At 48.8% G+C, this 22,401-nt stretch overlaps 1 protein-coding gene across 1 annotated transcript; it reads left to right on the top strand.

The window, feature by feature from the left end:
• Window positions 1-8,496: 8,496 nt before the first annotated feature.
• GATA1 (GATA binding protein 1) lies at window positions 8,497-16,270 on the top strand. The gene is made up of 6 exons (XM_003917676.2): window positions 8,497-8,597; window positions 13,067-13,305; window positions 13,821-14,198; window positions 14,300-14,445; window positions 15,146-15,271; window positions 15,752-16,270. Exons 2-6 carry the CDS (start codon window positions 13,086-13,088, stop codon window positions 16,121-16,123), a joined length of 1,242 nt encoding a protein of 413 aa, XP_003917725.1. The 5' UTR covers window positions 8,497-8,597; window positions 13,067-13,085; the 3' UTR covers window positions 16,124-16,270.
• The last annotated feature ends 6,131 nt before the right edge of the window (window positions 16,271-22,401 follow it).

Raw genomic sequence — 22,401 nt, 5'->3', positions numbered from 1 at the left:
AAAGGATTATACACCACGGCCAAGTGGGATTTATCCTAAGAATGCAAAGTTTGGTCAACTAATGGAAATCAATCAATATAATGCATTATATTAATATAATAAAGAACAAACACCACATGATCTTTTCAGGAGATGCAGAAAAAACGTTTGACAAAATTCAACACTCCTTCATGATAAAAACACTCAACAAACTAGGAATAGAAGAGAACTTCCTCAACCTGATAAAGGACACCCACAAAAAACCCACAGCTAACATCATACTTAATGCTGAAAGTTGGAAAGGAACAACACAAGGATTCCCCTTCTCACCACATCTTTTCAACATTGTACTGGATGCTCTAGCTGGGGCAATTAGGCAATAAAAAGAAATAAAAGGTATCCATATTGGAAAGGAAGAAGTAAAACTATCCCTCTATGCAGATGACATGATTTTATACATAGAAAATATTAAAGAATCCACAACAAAACCATTAGAGCACCATTAGTGCATAACCATTAGAGCAAGGTTGCAGGATATGAGATTTTGTATGATTCAAGATCATACAAAGCTTAACCATATATGCTAGCAATTAACAATCCAAAAGTGAAATTAAGAAACTATTCCATTTACAATAGCTTCAAAATGAATAAAATACTTAGTAATAAAATGAATGAAAGAAGGGCAAGATTTACACACTGAAAACTATAAAATATTATTGAAAGCACTGAAAGAAGACCTAAATAAATGGAAAGACATCACATGTTCGTGGACTAGAAGACTTTATAGTGTTAAGATGGCAATACTCCCCCAATTGATCTATAGGCTTGATGCAATCCCTATCAGAATCCCAGCTTGCTTCTTTGCAGAACTGACAAGCTGATTCACATGGGAGTGCTAGGGGCCCAAAATACAACAATCTTGAAAAAGAAAAACAAAGTTGGAGGACTTGCACCTCCCAGTTTAAAAACTTACTATATAGCTACAGTAATCAAGACCATGTGCTACTGGCATTAAAACATACATATAAATTAACGAAATAGAATTGAAAGTCCAGAAATAAATTCATACATTATAGGCAACTGATTTTTTTGAGACAGGGACTTGCTCTGTTGCCCAGTCACAAACACAGCTCACTGCAGCCTCAAACTCCTGGGCTAAGTGATCCTCCCACCTCAGCCTCCCAAGTAGCTGGGACTACAAGCATGCACCATCATGCTCAGCTAATTTTTTAAAAACTTTTTGTAGAGACAGGGTCTCACTGTGTTGGACAGACTGAACTCCTGGGTTCAAGTGATCCTCCCACCTTAGCCTCCCAAAATGCTGGGATTACAGGTGTTAGCCACTGTGTCCAGCCAGCAATTGATTTTTGACAAGTGTACCAAGACCATTCAATGGGGAAAGAATGCTCCTTTCAACAAATGGTGCTGAGACAGCTGAGTATCCACATGCAAAAGAATAAAGTGGGACCCCTTCCTCATACCATATACAAAAAACAACTCAAAACAGATCAAATACCTAAATATAAGAGCTAAAACCATAAAACTTTTAGAATGGGGGTCCCCAACTCCCGGGCCACAGACCCATCTGTGGCGTCTTAGAAACTGGGCCACACAGCAGGAGGTGAGCTGTAGCTTGCTGCCATTCATGAAGCTGAGCCCTGCCTCCTGTCAAATCAGCTGCAGCATTGGATTCTCTTAGGAGCTGAAACCCTATTGTGAACTGTGCATGTGAGGGATCTAGTTGTGCACTCCTTATGAGACTCTAATATAATGCGCTTGAATCATCCTGAAAACATCCCCACTTCTGTGGAAAAAAACTGTCTTCCACGAAACCAGTCCCTGGTGCCAAAAAAGGTTAGGGACTGCTACTTTAGAAGAAAACAGGCATAAGTCTTTGTGATCTTGGATTAGGCAATGGTTTTTAGACATGACATATAAAGCATAAGCAGCCAACGAAAAAATAGATACATTGGAGTTCATCAAAACTATAAGCTTTCTGGCCGGACGCAGTGGCTCACGCCTGTAATCTCACCACTTTGTGAGGCTGAAGTGAGTGGACTGCTTGAACTCAGGTGTTCAAGACCAGCCAGGGCAACAAGGTGAAACCCTGTCTCTGCAAAAAGTACAAAAATTAGCCAGGAATGGTGGCATGCACCTGTAGTCCCAGTTACTTGGGGGACTGAGGCAGGAGGATCACTTGAGCCTGGGAGGTCAAGGCCTCAGTGAGCCACGTTCATCCCCACTGTACTCCAGCCTGGGCGACAAAGTGAGACTCTGTCTCAAAAAAAAAAAAAAAAAAAAGTGAAAAGACAACCTATAGAAGACAATGTTTGAAAATCACATATCTAAAAAGAGTCTAGTATCCAGAGAACATAAAGAACTCTTACTACTCAACAATGAAAGGACAAACAACCCAATTCAAAGTGGGCAAAGGATTTAAATAAACACTTCTCCAAAGAAGATAAATGAGCCGGGCACAGTGGCTCATGCCTGTAATCCCAGCATTTTGGGAGGCTGAAGCAGATGGATCACTTGTGGTCAGGAGTTCAAGACCAGCCTAGCCAATATAGTGAAACCCCATCTCTCCTAATAATACAAAAATTAGCCAAGCATGGTGGCGGGCGCCTGTAATCCCAGCTACTCAGGAGACTGAGGCAGGATAATCGCTTGAACCCGGGAGTTGGAGGCTGCAGTGAGCCAACATCATGCCACTGCACTCCAGCCTGGGTGACAGAACAAGACCACATCTCAAAAAAAAAAAAAAAAAGAAGAAGAAGAAGATAAATGACCAACAAGTTTATGAAAAGATGCTCAATATCAGTGATCACAGGGAAATGCAAATCAAAACCATAACGAGATACCACTTCACACCCAGTAGGACGGCTAGAATCAAAAGAGGGACAATAAAAAGTGTTGGAGGCCAGGTGTGGTAGCCTGTAATTCCAGCACTTTGCAAGGCCAAGGTGGAAAGATTGCTTGAGCCCAGTAGTTTGAGACTAGCATAAGCAACATGGCGAAAACTCCACCTCTACAAAAAAATTACAAAAATTTAGCTGGGTGTGATGGCATGCACCTGTAGTCCTGGCTACTCAGGAGGCTGAGGTGGGAGGATCACTTGAACCCAGGAGGTTGAGGCTGCAGTGAGCTGAGATCATGCCACTGCACTCCAGCCTGGGCAACAGAGTGAGACCCTGCCAAAAAGAAAGAAAGAGAGAGAAAGAGAAAGAGAAAGAAAAGAGAAGAGAAGAGAAGAGAAGAGAAGAGAAAAGAAAAGAAAAGAAAAACAAGTGTTGGAGAGAATGTGGTTAAATTTAAATTTGAATCCCCGTACAGTAGCTGTGAAGAACACTTGCAGTTCCTCAGAAAGTTAAACATAGAATTACCATATCACCCCGCAATTCCATTCCTAGTTATATACCCAAGAAAACGAAGAACATATGTCCACAAAAAAACTTTCACATGAATGTTTATAGCAGCATTATTCATGATAGCCAAGAGTCCATCTATGGGTGAATGGATAAGCATAATGTGGTATTTCTTTTTTCCCTTTTACCTTTTGAGACAGGGTCTCACTCTGTTGCCTAGGCTGGAGGGCAGTGGTGCAATCACGGCTCACTGCAGCCTCAACTTGCTGATCCTCCCATCTGAGCCTCCCAAGTAGCTGGGACCATAGGCATGCATCACCACACCCGGCTAATCTTTTTTGTAGACACGTGTTCTTGCTATGCTGCCCAGGCTGGTCTCGAACTCCTGGGCTCAAGCAGTCCACCCACCTCAACCTCGCAAAGTGCTGAGATTACAGGCGTGAGCCACCATATCCTAGCTATAATGTAGTAGGTATTTTCATACAGTGGAATATTATTCAGTCATGAAAATGAAGTACTGATACATGCTACAACATGAATGAACCTTAAAAAATCTATGTGAAGTAAAAGAAGGCAGTTACAAAAGGCCACATATTATATGAATACATTTATATGAAATGTCCAAAACAGACAAATTCATAGAGACAAAGAGATTTGCGATGGCCCGGGGATGGGAGGAGAGGGAAATGGAATGGGAGGGTGAATGTTAATAGATACAGAGTTCCTTTTGGGGGTGACGAAAATGTTCTTGAATTAGGTAGTGGATAGTTACACAACCTCGTGAATATACTAATCGCTTTACTATACATTTTAAGAGTGAATTTTATGGTTAAGAGTGAATTTTATGGTATGTGAATTACGTCTCAATAAACAGAAAAAGAAAAAAAAGAATGAACTATTGATACACACGACAACGTGGCAGAACGTCACAGACATTAGGCTGAGCAAAAGCAGTACATACTGTATGATGTGCTTCCATTTCCATGAAGTGCAAAAACAGGCCAACAAAAACCCTGGGCATCATATGGTGTTTATGGGTACCAACATATGGAGCGATGGAGTAAAAATACTCATGAGGAAGATAAACACCAAGCTCAAGGCAGTAGAAGGAGGGAAGGAAATGGAATCAGTACAAGAGCATCTGTAATATCACATATCTTTTAAAAACAATCTGAAGTCAATAAGGCAAAATATTAATGTTTGACAAAAGCAGATGCTTGTTACAGTACCCTTTATACTTTCGGTTTTTTTAAAAAAATCAACCAACAGTTTGGTTCTGAGGGCAAATGCTTGACTCCTTAGCCAGGCTTTGGTTGACATTTGCCTTGGTGCTTTTGACACCACAGTCTGTCAGGCTCTGTCCCCACCCTGGTGAGCTCCACAGTACAAAGAGGCACAAACAGTACAAATGCCATGGGGCCTGGACCAAGCAGGGGCCCTAGAACCCCAAAAGATGCCAGGAGGGAGTGAGCCAGTCAGGGAAGGCTTCCGAGAAGAGAGGACATTGAAGATGAGTCTCAAACTTAGGCCTGACGGAGAAGATGCGCGGCCAGGACACCCCACCCCCACCCCCGCCCTCGTCTCCCCCAAAGCCTGATCTGGCCCTGCCGATTCCCTTATCTGCCCACTCCCAGCTGCCTCCTTGCCGGCTGAACTGTCGCCGCAGACTTCTGAGCCCGCGCCCCCTCCACGAGGATGGGGGAGGGAATGGGGTGAGGCCTGGCCTCACAGCCTTTGGGTTTCCAGCTCTTGCTGGAGGCAGGGCTCTGGGGTGCCCCACTCCTCACCCTTGGTTTCTCTTCCTGAGCCCTTTGTGCTCTCCAGAAATGAAGAAATGGGGTGAGTCCAGCAGCCTAATCCTTGTCTTAGCTCTTAGACATGCCTCCAGCCTGCCATTCCCTGTGAGGACAGATTTCCCTATGTTGTGACCACTGCTTCTAATAATAATAATGATAATGAGAATTCCCATTTACAGAGCACACCATTTATGGTGTGCCAGCAGGCCCTGTGCTGAGTGGTTCCTATACATGTGGGGGGCTATGACCGTACCCGTTTTCCAGATGAAGAAACTGAGGCTCAGAGGGTGTCTGGCCCAGGAATCACACAGCAAATCAGTGTCAGAGTTGAGACAAGAACCCAGGGCCCTGGAGGAACATCTTCATTTCCTAACACCTATGTAGACCCAGTCTGGAGGTGAGGGCAATTATACACACTTGCACCACAAGGAGCTGGTAAGAATGTGATAGAATTATGGGTGGAGGGAGCTTAGCACAGTGCCTGGGGTCACTCAGCAAATAATGCTGCTGCTGTTATTATTAGTCTATTAATGCTACCATTAATATCAGAATTAAACAAGCCTGGGCAGCATAGCGAGACCTCATCTCTACTGAAAAAAAAAAATTTTTGCCGGGTGTGGTGGCATGCACCTGAAGTCCCAGCTACTCAGGAGGTTGAGGTGGGAGGATCGCTTGAGCCCAGGAGGTGGAGGCTGCAGTGAGCTGAGATCATCACTGCATTCCAGCCTGCGTGACATAGTCAGACACTGTCCTCCAAAAAGATTTAGTATGTATCATTATCACTATTGTTGTTAGAATTAGAATAGTTTTAGAATTAGTATTAATAATAGTATTACTGTTAGATTAAAATTAGTATTAGCATTAGATGAGTATTACTATGAAAATTAGTATGTCCTTATAGAAGTTGAGAGTAGAATAGTGGTTACCAGCAGATGGGAGGGTAGGAGGCAGGGAGGGATGGGGAGAGGCTGTCAATGGGTACAAAGCTACAGTTAGATAGAAGGCATAAGTTCTGGTGTTCTAATGCATAGTACAATGACTAGAGTCAACGATAAATGTGCATTTCAAAATAGCTAAAAGAGGCGTTTTTGAACGTTCTCATCACAAAGAAAAGATGAATGTTTAAGGCGATGAATATGCTAATTACCTTGATTTGATCACTACACAATGTATACATGTATCAGAACATCATGTTTTACCCCATATATATGTACAACTATTATGTGTCAATCATAAATTTAAAGAAATAAAATTAGTTTTAGTGTATTAATATTACAATTAATATTGGTATTACTCTTGGTGTCAGCATATTATTAGCATTAGTACTATAAGTAGTTGTAGGGTTAGAAAGGGCTGTGTACTCTCCCCTGTATACAGTAGGTACTCAATAAATAAGGATACTTAATATTTATTGAGATTTCAGATTCAAGTAAGCTAAAATCATGTAACATGGGTTAAAACTCATTTAGTCTCCCCAGTCACTGCATGGAGTGGCTTATTGGGGTATACTATTACCCCATTTTTACAGATGAGGAGCTAAATTCCAGAGGGGATGGTAACTCTCCCAAGGTCACCCAATCCGTTAGTGTTTAGGGCAGTCTCTGAAAGAGGATGAGCTGGCTCTAGAGTCCATCTCCTGAAACCACTGCCACTTAAGTCAGAGGAGTCTTTGTAGTCGTTCTCCTTATTACTGATGTGGGCTCAGCACGGGGTGTGGCACACCAGCAGGAGCTCAATAAATAGGAATTCATGGGCTTGCTCTCTTTCCTCCTCAAATCTCTCATTTTGCATATGAGGACACTGAGGTTCAGAGGAGTGAGATAAGAATGGTAAGATCCCTCCAGGGTGGGCCAGTGGGCAAGTCGACCCCACTGACCTGGGGCTCCATCCTTGCCCTCTGCCCTTTGTAGGTCTCAGTCTCCCCATCTGTAGACTAGGTGGGCAGGACAGCTCCTTGTCCCATGTGTGCATGTGTGTCAGATGCTTTCATGTGGAAAAAGTGCTCAGGTTAGGTACAGGTCTATGAGACACTGTGGTTGTTGTCATTAATATTTGGAGGAGGTGGAGCAGGGCAGGAGTGTGGGTACTGGGGTGCAGAGGTCTAGCCACATTCTGGTTGTCCGTTGCTGAGGGCTGAGGGCAGAGTCACAAGCTACATCAATTCACATCCCCCCATCCCACTTGTGTGGGCACCACATGCCAAGGGTGTGATCCAGTCGGCCACCGGAGGTCTAATGACCTTCCTCTGAGTCTGTCTCTGAATATCCCTCTGTCTCTGTCTCCCTTCTCAGTTCTCCACTTGTGTCTTTGGCCTCTTTCCCTTTCAGGTTTTGTCTGTCGCTTCTGTCCATCTCTGTCTCTCATTCTCTCTTTGCCTCTCTCTATCTGTCTTTAATGGTCTCTGGTTCTCCCCGGATGTCTCGCCCTCTTTGTTTCTCCTTTCCTTTTGTGCCCTCTCTCTGCCTCCTTCCACGTCTGTCTCCTTCTCTATTTATCTCTGTCACTCTCTTTCTCCCCATTTCCATCTCTCTCCGCCTATCTCTGTTTTTGTCTGTCTCTCTGCCTCTGTCTCTCCCACTCTATCCCTATCCTTCCCTACCCTATCTCACTCCTCGAGGAATCATCCCTGGCTCCCACCTCAGTTTCCCGCCTCCAAGGCAGCATGGTGGGGAAGAAGTTGAGGCCGCTGTCCCTGGGTGTTCCTACCCCCACACCCTCACCCCAAGACAGCCTGTTACTGCGGCGCCAACAGCCACAGTCGCCTACATCTGATAAGACTTATCTGTTGCCCCAGGGCAGGCTGGAGCTGGCGTAAGCCCCAGTGGGGCGCTCAGTGAGTATGCCCCTGACTCCCGCCAGCACTGGCCTGGCCCGCAGGCTTAGCCTGGGTCATCAAGGTATCCCACAGGCTCTAGTTCAAATCCAGCAGAACCTCTCTGAGCCTCACTCTTCTCACCTGCAAAATGGGTACAGCCACATCCCTTCTCTCCCTGCAGCCAGGAAGACGCACATACATAGGAGTCTAGCCCACACCGGCCCCGCACACCTTAAGGGCTTTACTCTCTGAAAAGCCCAGTGAAGTCATGAAACCATATCTGCTATTTTCATTTATCTTGGTTTCAGCTTCTTTTGCTTGTCTGGACACTACAGTCCCTGGGAGCCTAAGTTGAGCGGGGTTCAAGAATCCCCAGCGTGGGCAGGGAGGGTGGAAGAGGGCCTCCAGTGCCCAAGAGGTGCCCCACAAGCATGGGACCCGGCCCCTCCCCTGGACCGCCCCACCCACTGGGGCACCAGCCACTCCCTGGGGAGGAGGGAGGAGGGAGAAGGGAGGGAGGGAGGGAGGGAGGGAGGGAGGAAGGGAGCCTCAAAGGCCAAGGCCAGCCAGGACACCCCCTGGGATCACACTGAGCTTGCCACATCCCCAAGGCGGCTGAACCCTCTGCAACAACCAGCCCAGGTCAGTCTCAGCCCCCACTGAGCTCCCACCAAGGCAACCCTGGGCCTGCTACCCCTACCTTTATGGCTACCCACCCCTCAGCTTGCTCCAGGCTCCCCAACCCACGGCTGGTCCCCAAAGTGTCAGCCAGCCCTGAATCCCTTTACAGCTCCTCAGACCCATCTGTCTTTCCAACTCCCATTTCTACCCCAAATCTACCCCCTAAACCCCACCTCTTTCTGCCCTCCCATCCATTCCGTCCAAGATATCTATATCCTCTGGATCCTTTCACTTTGCTCCCTATACCCCTAGGTCTGTCTCCCCTGAACACTAACTCTGCCTCTCAAAACATGACTTTATCCCCTGAAATCCTTTCCCTGTCCCATATCTGATTTCCACTCACCCACACTTGTCTCTGTCTCCCTGACTTCTCCTCCAAACCTCACTTTTCTGCTCCCAAACCCCTTATCCGCTCTATAACACCTTGTCTTTGCCCCACTCTCTCTGAGCCCCCAAACCTGTCTCTGATCTGCCAAACCCTAGCTCCATCCTCTTACCCCATCTCTCCCTCTCAAACCCACTCTTTGTTCCCAATGACTTCTCTCTGATCTCCCCAAACCATTTCTCTCTCCCAACTCCCTGCCTACTCAGTAAAATATCTTTGTCACTCCAAATACCAAGTCGACTCCCCAAAATCTGTTCTGCCGCATGAACCCTCATGTCTGCCTTCCCAAAACCCTATCTCAGCCCTAAAACACATCTCTTTGTCTCCCTGAATCTCTCCAGCTCCAAGTCTTTCTCTACTCCAATTCTATCTTGGCTTCTCAAACTCCCCTTTAATCACTAGCCACATTTCTGTCTCCAAACAGATCTTTCACTCCTAAACTCCATCTCTCCTCCAGAAAAACCCTTGAACTCCCCAGATTTTTCTATGACCCTCAGAATCTGACTCCCACACTACTTCTCAACTTTATTTCTGACTCTCAAACTTTGCCTCTGATCCCCCAACCTCGTCTGTTTTCACAACCTATTCCTGAGCCCAAAATGTGTCCCTGAACTTCCAAGCTTGTCTCTGCTCCATAAACCCCCATATCTGCCTTCCCCCAAACTCCATGGCTACACCCCAAACCTCTCTCTGACTTAACCCCATATCTGACCCTCAAACTCCACCTCTATCTCCCCGCAAGCCCCGTATCTGCTCCCTAGACCTTATATCTGCTCCTTTCAGCCCCGTGAGACCCTCCCTTGAGGGCTAAGATTGGAATGTTACCTGGGGTGAGGGGCTGGGGCCGAGGGAGAGTGGAGGGTGCCGGCTGCTGCCTGCTGCCACCGTTGGGGCAACACTTACTCTAGTGGGGCAGCTGATAAGGAGCTTTCATATCCCCCAGCCTCGAGATAAACTTTATCTCTGTCCGGAGAGTGATAACTGGGGGTGAGGGGGCTGGGCCCCTGCCATGGGAGGGGTGGGCAGCCCTGGACTCACCAAGGTGTGAAGTGCAGGGGTTGGGGGCAGTGGGGCTAGAGGGAGATCATGGTGTGCAAGGTGGGGTTGAGGGGATGAGGGAATAGTAGGTGAAAGAAAGAGAGCAGGAGACACACAATGAGACAGGGACGGGAAGGAGAAACAGAGGGAGAGATGGGAAGAGAGAGACAGAGACACAGAGACAAAGAGCAAGAGACAAAAGAGACAGAAAGAGAAAGGAAAAACAGAGAGAGAGAAACTTAATGAGTAAGAGACAGAGACAGACAAACGGCCGGAGAAAAAGAAAAAAAGACCCAGGAGCAGAAAAGGAGATAGAAATGCAGAGATACCCGCAGGTAGCACTATGAAGAGACAGAGACTAACACAGAATTAGAGACAGAGAGGAAAGAGATAGAGACCAAGATGGGGAAGCAAGACACTCTCTTCAGAGAGCAACAGCAGGCACCCTGGGGCTGTGAAGGTGTTGGTGGTGGGCACACTTGTGGCCCATCTCTTTCCTAGCACAATCCCCAAGCCTGGGCCTGCCCCTTAGCCTGTCTATACCATGGGTCATGTAAGCAGGGGTGAAGGGCAGTTTGAAGACAGCCTTCTAGTCTAGCCCTGTCACTCCACCCTACAGACACAGAAACAGAGCAGGCCAGCACAGTAGGGCCAGGGCCAGCATTCCAGGCTCCTTATCCCGAGCTGCATGTGGCTGGGTATGGTTAGGGGTATGAGACTACTACGAGGCACATGGACATAAGGTCAGAGGACCCAAAGAGAGGGAAACAGAGGGAAGAGACAAACAAGCGGGAAGAATGGGAGACATGCAGAGATGTTCAGAGAGATAGAGGAAAGGGAGAAAGCAAGAGTAACAGAGAGAGCCAGAGAGAGAAACATGGAAAGACAGAAAACAAGACAGAAAATCATCAAACATTTATAAAAGCACAGAAAGAGGCCGGGCGCGGTGGCTCACGCCTATAATCTCAGCACTTTGGGAGGCCAAGGTGGGCAGATCACTTGAGGTCAGGAGTTCAAGACCAGCCTGGCCAACATGGCAAAACCCCATCTCTACTAAAAATACAAAAATTAGCTGGGTGTGGTGGCACGTGCCTGTAATCCCAGCTACTAGGGAGGCTGAGGCATGAGAATCACTTGAACCTGGGAGGCTGAGGTTGCAGTGAGCCAAGATCGCACCACTGCACGCCAGCCTGGGTGACAGAGTGAGATTCTGTCTTAAAAAAAAAAAAAGCACAAAAGGAGAAGACAAGACAAGCTATATCATAGAAACACAGAAAGCTGGGGGAGCTACAGAGTCAGACTTGAGAGGAAACAGAGTCAGGGGAAAGAGCCCTGGGGGACAGAGAGGTGGAGAGCTAGATGACAGAGACACACACAAGGCAAAACAGAGGCAAAGGACCATCCCACAAGTCTCAGCTCAGCTGCAGCCCATCACCACCCCCAATACAGCAGATGGGGAAACTGAGGCCTGGGAACTGAAAGAGCCTGAAAGCAGAACTATGGCGGGCCTCCCAAGGGGAAAGGGTACCGGTAGAGGTACCTCCCACCTGTCACCCTCTTCAGAGGAAGTCAGTGGCCTTGGGGTGATTTCAAAAGTTGGGCGGGGAAGGCAGAGATAAGCAGTGGGGGGTACTGACCCCCCCACACCAAGAATTACGGAGGAACTAAGGGGGCCTTCTGTCTGTAGATGCAACGGAGGTGGAGGGAGGAGGGAGTCAAGCCCGGAAACCATGGGGTTTCTGAGAAAGTTAGAGGGCAAGATACAACAGATAGGGATGAAGTTGGGGAGCAGAGGATGGTGAACCCCAAAGTCCTGGGGGAAGTGACCAAGAGGCTCAAGGGACTCTGGTCCTGCACCCCATCCCACCTTCACCCAGACTCTTCTAGAGGGGGAGGGAAGAAAGGATGGGGGGATGGGGAGAATAAGAGGAAGTGGAGGAGGGGAGGAGAGGAGATGGGGAAAGGGAGAAAAAGATGAACAGAAAAGGGAGAGAGGAGAAGGATGAAGAAAATGGAGGGGAGGAGAAAATGAGTAGTAGGAGAAAGGAGTGGAGAGTAGATGTAGACAGGTGAAGAGAGGCCGAACATGGTGACTCATACCTGTAATCCCAGTACTTTGGGAGGCTGAGGTGGGAAGATCACTTGAGGCCAGGAGTTCAAGACCAGCCTGGGCAACATAGTTATACCGCATCTCTACAAAAAAAAAAACAAAAACTAGCCAGGCGCGGTGACATACACCTGTAGTTCCAGTTACTCAGGAGGCTGAGACAGGAGGATCACTTGCGTCTGGGAGGCAGTGGGTGTAGTGAGCTGAGATCATGCCACTGCACTCCAGCCTGGCAACAGAGGAGACCCTGCCTCAAAAAAAAAAAAAAGTGGTGTGTGCGGATGGGGGAGAGGGAGATAAGGTGTGTGAGGAAGATATAAAAGGAGAATGAAGACAAAAAGAGGAGGACAAGGAAGAGGGGAAACAGGAAAGGAAAAGGAGGAGGTCAATGAGGAAAAGAAGAAGGTAGAGAAGAAAAAGGAAGTAGGAGAGGAGAATGAGAAAAGAGTGGAAAGAGAAGGAAGTGGGGAAGAGGGGGACAAAGAAGAGATGGGAAGAAGAGAGATGGGAGAAAGAGGGGGAAAAGGGAAGAGGGGGAGGAAGAGAATGGAAGGAAGAAGGGAGAGGTAGGAGCAGATGAAAGTGGAGGAAGAGCGAGAGGAGGGAGGAGAGGAAAGACAAACGGGGCAAGATAGAGAGAATGAGGAGGAAGATGAAAGGAGGGGCACACAGGAGTGGAAGGGGAAGATGCAGGAGGAAAGAGAGGAGAGGGAGGAAGAGAAGGAGGGGAAGGAGAAGGGAGACTAAGGTGAGGAGGAGGAGGGGAATGGGAGGTGGGAAGGAGGAATATGGAAACTGAGGTGATGGAGTGGGAGGAGGGGGAAGGAGGGAAGAGGAGCAGGTGAAAGGAGGTGAAGGACAGAGGATTTCTGTGTCTGAGGACCCCTTCTGTCTTCGCAGGTTAACCCCCAGAGGCTCCATGGAGTTCCCTGGCCTGGGGACCCTGGGGACCTCAGAGCCCCTCCCCCAGTTTGTGGATCCTGCTCTGGTGTCCTCCACGCCAGAATCAGGGGTTTTCTTCCCCTCTGGGCCTGAGGGCTTGGATGCAGCAGCTTCCTCCACCGCCCCAAGCACAGCCACCGCTGCAGCTGCAGCGCTGGCCTACTACAGGGACGCTGAGGCCTACAGACACTCTCCAGGTAACTCCATTGGGTGGCTGTCTTGGCATTGGCTGAGTGCTGTTGGGGTTGCCATGGAGATCCTTGGCTAGGTCAGAGTACCACTGTGAGGATATCTCAGAAAAGGCTGGAAGCTTCTCAAATGGATGTGCTGACCACTTTCCCTAGTTAAGGGCAGACCTGGGAATCCCAATGCTCCTCAACCTGCCACATTGGGGTGACCACACTGAAAGGCAATATTGGAAGTATGTGGTGGTTGCCCTAGTTGTTGAGTGATCTGTGGAGCTCCAAATCCCAACAGTCATCCTCAAAAGCCCACTTGGAAATGGTCATAGGTTATTGCAGAGGCCACACTGACCAGTGGGTGTCAGGATCCAGGAAGCATCCAATGGCCAGCAGCTGTTCTGGCAGCCTGTGGAAAAGCTGGGAACTTGGCCACCATGTTGGGGGTGCCGGGAACCACTGCACCCTGACATGGGCTGACCCTAGACTGATTTTGCCTCTTCTTTCCTCTGTCCCTACCTGCCCCCCAACAGTCTTTCAGGTGTACCCATTGCTCAACTGTATGGAGGGGATCCCAGGGGGCTCACCATATGCCAGCTGGGCCTACGGCAAGACGGGGCTCTACCCTGCCTCAACTGTGTGTCCCACCCGCGAGGACTCCCCTCCCCAGGCCGCGGAAGATCCAGATGGAAAAGGCAGCACCAGCTTCCTGGAGACTTTGAAGACAGAGCGGCTGAGCCCAGACCTCTTGACCCTGGGGCCTGCACTGCCTTCATCACTCCCTGTCCCCAGTAGTGCTTATGGGGGCCCTGACTTTTCCAGTACCTTCTTTTCTCCCACCGGGAGCCCCCTCAGTTCAGCAGCTTATTCCTCTCCCAAGCTTCGTGGAACTCTGCCCCTGCCTCCCTGTGGTGAGGAACTCAAAAAAGGACAGGGAAGTTGAGGTGGGAAGGGTGGCTCAAAGTAAAGCTGAGCTAAGCCTAGCTCCCTCTTCTCCTCTTCACCCCACCAGAGGCCAGGGAGTGTGTTAACTGCGGAGCAACAGCCACTCCACTGTGGCGGAGGGACAGGACAGGCCACTATCTATGCAATGCCTGCGGCCTCTATCACAAGATGAATGGGCAGAATAGGCCCCTCATCCGGCCCAAGAAGCGCCTGGTAAGACCACAGACCTGCTTCACCATACACACAGGAACCCCTGTCCTCATCCTGTACAAGCAGCCACCTCTTCTCATTGTATAGGAACGCTGTTCTCATGCTTACAGGAAGCTACTGCAGGCCACCCTGTACAGGAACCCCTGTCCCAATATCACATGGAAACCTTTGCCTTCATCCTACACAGGAAAATTTCATTCCGTATGGAAATCCTTGCCCTCACCCTACATAAGAACTCTTGCCCTTTCCCTGTACAGGAACCCAGATCTATAGAAGCTCCTATCCTCAATCTACCCTTATAGGCTTCAAACAGAAACCTTTGTCCTCACCCTGTACACCAGTGTTTTCGTCCTTGGCTTCACACTGGAATCACCCCAGGTCCCTTCTCCCAGATGTGCTGATGGAATTGGACTGGGGTGCTGCCTGGGCATCAGGATATTTTAGCTCCCCAAGTGATTCTGATACGCAGCCAAAGCTGAGAACCACCAATGTAGTCCCCCATAGAATACAGAACAAAAGAACCTTATACCAGACAGGAACCCCTGTACTGGCCCCATACAGAATCCTCAGGCATCACCTTGTATACAAAGCCCTGCCTTTAACCTGACCCTCAATTCTTGGGTCCTCCTGACATCCCCTGTGAGCCTCTTACCCCCACTTCCACATCCCCAGGGCACTGATCTCACATCCTGTTGTCCCCTAGATTGTCAGCAAACGGGCAGGTACTCAGTGCACCAACTGCCAGACGACCACCACGACACTGTGGCGGAGAAATGCCAGCGGGGACCCCGTGTGCAATGCCTGCGGCCTCTACTACAAGCTACACCAGGTGACACCCTGCCCCTTGGAGCCACCCCTCTGCTTTCCCTGTCTTCATGCCACACTGCCCCGGACTCTGTTCCTGTTCCACCTTCTCTCTTTCCCCACAACCCTCTTTCTTCTTTCCCCTTCCTCCTTTCCCTCCTTCCTCCCCCTTCCCTCATCTCTTCTACTTTCCCCCTTCTCTGTTATTACCCTCCCTCCTTCCTTCTCCATTCCCTCCTCCTCCACCCTCCTCCCTCCTCTCCTCTCCCCTACTTCCAGGCATCAGTTAATGTCCACCCCCCTGTCCTAGACCTTGGGCAGCTCCTATCAGCCTTGGAGGCTTTCCCAAGCTCAGGGTTTCACAACCTCAGGATTCCTTAAGACAATCTCTGCACCCCAAAATTATCTTACCCTGAAGGAAGTGGGGTAGAGAGGGTGTCCCTGGTTGAGACACAGAGATGCAAAGGTCTGGAGTTGGGGACACCCGCAGCCTCCCTTTTGGCAGGTGAACCGGCCACTGACCATGCGGAAGGATGGTATTCAGACTCGAAACCGCAAGGCATCTGGAAAAGGGAAAAAGAAACGGGGCTCCAGTCTGGGAGGCACAGGAGCAGCCGAAGGACCAGCTGGTGGCTTTATGGTGGTGGCTGGGGGCAGTGGTAGCGGGAATTGTGGGGAGGTGGCTTCAGGCCTGACACTGGGCCCCCCAGGTACTGCCCATCTCTACCAAGGCCTGGGCCCTGTGGTGCTGTCAGGGCCTGTTAGCCACCTCATGCCTTTCCCTGGACCCCTGCTGGGCTCACCCACAGGCTCCTTCCCCACAGGCCCCATGCCCCCCACCACCAGCGCTACTGTGGTGGCTCCACTCAGCTCGTGAGGGCACAGAGCACAGCCTCCAGAGGAGGGGTGGTGTCCTCCTCCTCTTGTAGCCAGCTGTCTGGACAACCCAAGTCTCTGGGCCCTAGGCACCCCATGGCCTGAACCTTCAAAGCTTTTGTAAAATAAAACCATCAAAGTCCTGAAATTGGGGGTGTGTCTGTGTGTGGCTGGACAGTAGAGCCAGGTGGAGTGTGTAGCAATGCCTGTGGCTTTCTGATGACAGTGCCTGCCTGCAACGTGTGACCATGTGAGGCTGGCTGAGGCGGCACATGTGACACTTTGTGACCAAGGTTTATGTTGTGTGATTGGAACAGTCTATGTGAAGCTTTTTGTGAAATGTCCAGGTGGTTCCATATGTCATGGTAAGAGGCCATGCAGGGCCTGCTGACGTTGGGGGTGGTGCCGTGTGACTGTATGAGCACACTGGAAGTGTGTGTGATGGAGCAGGTGATAAGGAGGTGTGCAGGGCTGTGGTCGTGCAGCTGGGCACAACGCTGGGGGACCTTTGAGACAGCAGGACAGCATACATGGTGGGCACAGAATCTGATAAAGAGTCTTGGAATGTTGAAAAAGAAGTGTGTGTCAGGATGTGTTCGTGGGTCTGGCAATGGCAATATTTTGCTGCAAGTCCCTGTGCATGGGCGTGGGTGTGCGTGTGTGTGCATTACGTGTGGCATGTACCATGTCACAGTGTCTCTGAGTGGCCGACAATGTGAGCAGCTCTGTGTACATTTGTTTGTTGAGGTCTCAACAGGCAGAGTTTCAGAGGGTGTAAGTTAGGGACTCTCTTCCAAGGGACAAAAGACACGTTTAGGAAAGGAATGCGGAGAAGGGTGGAGCTGGAATGGTAGCTGGCAAGGTCAGAGGCCAGTGCTGGGGCGTGGGGTTGTCTGTGGGTCTTCCTGTCGGATGGGTCTTATCTTGCTCAGCCCAGCTCGGCCTGCAGCCCTGTGGGAAATGGCAGAGAATGAGAGGGGGAGATTAGGGGGACAAAGCAGCCCCTGGAGGTAGTTTCAACCTCAGTAGGTGGAGCGCTCCACACAGGGCCAACCCCTTCCCCAACACTCCCACTCACCTGGGTGAGCTGCTCTCCCCACAGCGAGTCTGTTCCTCAATTTCACAAACACACAAGAGCATACTCTGAGTCAGGGGACATCCTAAGGCAGACTGTTTAAGTGGCTCAATGGAGGCCACACAGCCGGTGGCAAGGGGCCCAGCGGGGCAGTCTGGCCTGGGGTCCATGTGCTCAGTCACTCCCCACAGCCAGCAGCAGCACCCTTTCCTGAGGGCTCACTGTGGGTCGGGCAGCAGGCTTGGAGGCTCCAGTTGCTTTAGCTCATTAGTGCCTGAAACAAAGATTCTGAGGATAATATACCCATACTCATTTCACTAATGGAAGAGTGAGGCCCAGAACTGATGAGTAACTTACCCTGACCACCAAGTTTAAAGAGCAGATTTTGGATGGGGTGACACACCCAGCCCAGCAAATAAGTGCTGCCCACACTTAACTGCTCTTTATGGCTTCTCCCCTAGAGCCCTGGATATGGGGGTTGCAGGGACCCATAGATCCTGACCATATTATAGGTAAGCAGTTGTCCTCCACAGAACACCAGCCCATCCATCAGCTAGTGGGCATGCCAGTTCCACTGAGTAGCCTGCTGCAGAATCACAGGAGTCTATGCTCATTGTGGGCATTGTCCACAACAGCCCTGATCCCATAAAAGACATGTGTCTGGCCTCCCCTCAGAAGCCCAGCCCTCACACCCTGCAGGAGGCCCCATCCTCTAAAAACCCCTCTCAGAACCTGTGCTGGACACATGCCTGGCCCCACCTTGTTCAGGAACCCTGGGCCTCACCCCCATAAGTATAGCTCTCCAAGCCTGGTACAGAAGACTAGCTCTGAAGCTCTAGGGGAACCCTTCATCTAATTATCGACAGGAAACCCATCCTGATCCTGTACAGGAATGCCAGCCCTTGGATAGTAAGAACCTCTGCCTAACCCCAGCTGGAGACGTCTGAACTAAGCTGTAAGGAAGCCCCTGCACATCTTGGACAGGAACGCTTGTCCTGACCATCCACAGAAGCCCCAGTCTCCCTATATGAATCCTGTATCGACCTCAGACAGGACTACCTTTGTCCTCACACTGCTGCAGTCCTGTCCTCCAGGTAGCATTTTAAAAACACCTCACTCACAATAAACTGAGTAGTAAACCATGAACCCAGCTCTGTCTTTACAGAAATCCCTGTCCTCAACCTCTTCAAGAACCCCAACTGTGTGTGGAACCTCTTGCCTTCATTGGTGACAATGATCCCTGACGTTGCCCTGCACAACAATCCGTGATCTCACACCCTATCCGGTAGAGTCCACAGGAACCCATGATCCAACTCTCAACATGAACCTCAGTCTTAAACTTGTATAGAAAACCACTTCCTGACCTTATGGCAGGAATGCCTGTCTTGACCATTTACTTTAAGCCATGACCTCAGCCTATACAGGCACCTATGGCCTCACCTGATACAGGACCCCCCCCTTCTCACTATATGGGTGGCATTTACTGATGCTGCATGAGGCTCCTGGTCCTTACCTTGCATTAGCTCCACTACCCTAATCCTCTACAGCAGGGGTTCCCAATCCCCAGGCCATGGACTGGTACCGGTCCATGGCCTATTAGGAACTGGTCCACACAGCAGGAGATGGGCAGCAGGCAAGCAAGCATTACCACCTAAGCTCCGCCTCCTGTCAAATCAGCAGTGGCATTACATTCTCATAGCAGCACGAACCTTACTGTGAACTGTGCATGCGAGGAATCTAGGTTGCACACTCCTTATGAGAATCTAACTAATGCCTGATGATCTGAGGTGGAACAGTTTCATCCCCAAATCATCCCCCGCCATCCATGGAAAGACTGTCTTCTACAAAACTGGTCCCTGGTGCCAAAAAGGTTGGGGACCACTGCTCTACAGGAAGCCTGACCCTAAAACTGTACCGGAACCTCTGACCGGTCTCTGCAGAAAGCCTTTGTCCTGAACCTCAACAGAAATCCTTTACTTTTACAGTAATTTATTTACAGGAATCTCTGTAATTTACAGGAATCTCTGATCTTTATAGGAATTTACAGGAATCTCTGATCTTTATAGTAACTCCTAGCTTCACTCCCTGGAAATACACTGCTGATCCTGAACAGGAAGTCTAATATGATTCTCTAAAACAGCCTTTTCCCTGGCCTTGTCCTAGAAGCCCCACCTGCACCTTGTACAGGAACCACTGCCCTGACCCAACAGAAGAAACACCAACCTGAATCTCTGAAGGGGCAGTGTCCTAACTACACACAGGATCTTTGTCCTGACCCCGCACAGGAACCTCTATGACCCTCAGCGGGAACCTGTGTCCTAAGCTGGCACAGAAAATCCTGCCCTTACACTCAACAGGAACCTTTGATTTGCCTCTTTAGAGTAATCCAAAGAATGAACCAGTATAAAAAACCTCTACACTGTAGAGGAACCTCTGTTCTGAACTTGTAAAACCCATAATCAGAATCACCATGAATACCTGCCTGGAGACTGCACAGGAACCCCTGGTCTAACCCCCAATGGACCCACCTGATCTGTCTGTCTCTAGTAACACAGCTCTGATCCTGGACAGAAATACCCGGCCCGAGTATGCTGTGATCCTCTGGCCTGGCCATCTACAGAAAACCACTCTCCTGGCCTCAAAAGGAACACCTAACCTTAATCTGTATGGGAAGAAAAATGCCTTCACAGCTTTCCCTCTCACTTTACAATGTCTCCAATCTTCGTATTTCCCTGCAAACCTGCCTTACCAGGTAACAGAATCATTCTCCTGACCCCAGACAGGAAACACTAACCTGACCCAGAGATGCTCCTACCCCTACACAGTAAGAGTCCCTGTCTCAATACTTTAAAGAGAACTTTCTATAGCAGTGCTGTCCAATAGAAATATGTGAATCACACGAGTAATTTTATATTTTCAATGTAGCCACACTAAAAAGAGAAAAAAAAAACAGATAAAATTATTGTTAATAACATCAATATATTTTTTACCCAATCTATTCAAATATTATCATTTCAACATGTAATCAATATAAAAATTACTGAGCTATTATAAACTTTTTATACTGAGTTTCGTGATCTGGTGTACATTTCACATTTATAGCATATCATCTCAAGTTGAACTGGCCACATTTCAAGAGCAGTAGCCGCATGTGGCTAGTAGCTACCATATAGGACAGCATAGGTCTGTGGGGTCTATGGAACCCTATAGCAGACACTGCTATAAGCTCATTGAAACCTGTTCCTGTTCTTCCTGAGCTCACTCTACCTTTTCCAACATCCCCTGCTGATAGATATGGGCACAAGACGGGTTCTGACCAATGGAGTATGGGCAGAAGTGACATATACCAATTCCAGGCCTGGCCCATAAAAATCTCTCATGCAATCCTCCATTTTCTCTCTTTCCCTGTCTACTAACTGAAAACCAACTAACTCCAAGGACCTAAAGGAGGACAGAGTCACAAAATAGAGTTTGCCTGGGTCCATGAATGAACAGTAGTAAATATTCAGATTGGCTTTTGAATGAGCAATAAATAAACATTTATTTGTTAAGCCCCTGAAATTCTGGGTTACAGCAGCTAGGATAATTTAGCCTAATTAACAATAATCTCTCTTTTTTTTTTTTTTTTGAGACGGAGTCGCCCAGGCTGGAGTGCAGTGGCGCAATCTTGGTTCACTGCAACCTCCGCCTCCCAGATTCTCCTGCCTCAGCCTCCTGAGTAGCTGGGATTACAGGTGTATGCCACCACGCCCGGCTAATCTTTGTATTTTTGGTAAAGACGGGGTTTCACCATGTTGGCCAAGCTGGTCTCAAATTCCTGACCTCAAATTATTTGCCCACCTAGGCCTCTCAAAGTGCTGAGATTACAAGCGTGAGCCACCATGCCTGGCCAGTAATCTTTTTTTTTTTTTTTTTTTTGAGACAGGATCTCACTCTATTACCCAGGATGGAGTGCAGTGGCACAATCTCGGCTCACTACAACTTCTGCCTCCCCTCCCAGGCTCAAGCGATCCTCCCACCTCAGCCTCCCAAGTAGCTGGGACTACAGATGCACACCACCACACCCAGCTATTTTTGTGTTTTTTATTGAGACGGGGTTTCATAATGTTGCCCAGCTGGTCTTGAACTCCTGAGCTCAAGCAATCTGCCCTCCTTGGCCTCCTGAAGTGCTGGAATTACAGGTGTGAGCCATTCTTCCTGGCCAGTAATAACCTCTTGACTGAAATCTACACACTTGATCTTACTATCTATATGAACACAAGCTCTGAACCTATACAGAAACACCTGTGACTCAGTACTGGCCCACCTGATCTCTTTGTAGGAAGCTGTCATAACATAGGTCTAAGAAGCCCCATCCTGGCCCCGAACGGTGGCTCACACCTGTAATCCCAGCGCTTTGGGAAGCTGAAGCGGGCAGACTGCTTGAGTCCAGGAGTTTGAGACCAGCTTGGGCAACATGGCAAGACCCCATCTCTATAAAGAAAAAAAAATTAGGCAGGCACGGTGGCATGCACTTGTAGTCCCAGCTACTCGGGAGGCTGAGGTGGGAAGATAGCTTGAGCCCAAGAGGTTCAAGCTGCAGTGAGCCGTGTTCACACCACTGCACTCCAGCCTAGACAACAGGGTGAGACCCTGTCCCGTCTCAAAAAAAAAAAAAAAAAAGCTTAATCCTGAACTTGTACAGGAACAGGAACCCATAGTCTGGAGCTCTCTAGAAACCCCTGCTTGATTCAGTAAAGGAACAATAATATAGAAACCATAGGAATCCCTGGAATCCCTGTCCTCACTCTGTCTGATCAAGAGGATCAGAGGGCACATTTGTAATGACCCACCAGAGGTACACTAGAAGTGACCTGACCCTGCCCATGAATCCCTGTCCTCACACACCTCACACAAAAGGAAAAAAGGCCCCTACCCTCAATCCTGTAAAAGAATCCCAGCCAGATAGAGACGATCAAGGCCTGACACTACAGCACAGACCGGCAAACTACGGCATTCAAGCCAAAGCCAGACTGTGGGCTGTTTTACATTTTTAAGTTGTGTTTTAAAAAGAGAGAGAAAAAAAGAAAAATGCCACTGAGACCGTATGTGGCCTGCAAATCCTAAGATGTTTACTCTCTGTCCCTTTATAAAGTTTGCTGACCCCTGCTCTACAGAAACCTCTCTTCTGATCCAACAGAAAAATGGGCCTTGACCCTTTGCAA

The sequence above is a fragment of the Papio anubis genome, chromosome X (genome assembly GCF_008728515.1).
Source record: "Papio anubis isolate 15944 chromosome X, Panubis1.0, whole genome shotgun sequence".
NCBI lineage: Eukaryota > Metazoa > Chordata > Mammalia > Primates > Cercopithecidae > Papio > Papio anubis.
The sequence above is the reverse complement of the archived record's forward strand: the minus strand, read 5'-3'. Positions and strand labels throughout refer to the sequence as shown.

Excerpts from the sequence above, each read along its gene's own strand:
- GATA1 (XM_003917676.2), top strand. The coding sequence starts at position 13,086 with ATGGAGTTCCCTGGCCTGGGGACCCTGGGGACCTCAGAGCCCCTCCCC. Across the intron at positions 13,306-13,820 it reads GGCCTACAGACACTCTCCAG|TCTTTCAGGTGTACCCATTG; the intron begins GTAACTCCATTG and ends GCCCCCCAACAG. Across the intron at positions 14,446-15,145 it reads TCCGGCCCAAGAAGCGCCTG|ATTGTCAGCAAACGGGCAGG; the intron begins GTAAGACCACAG and ends GTTGTCCCCTAG.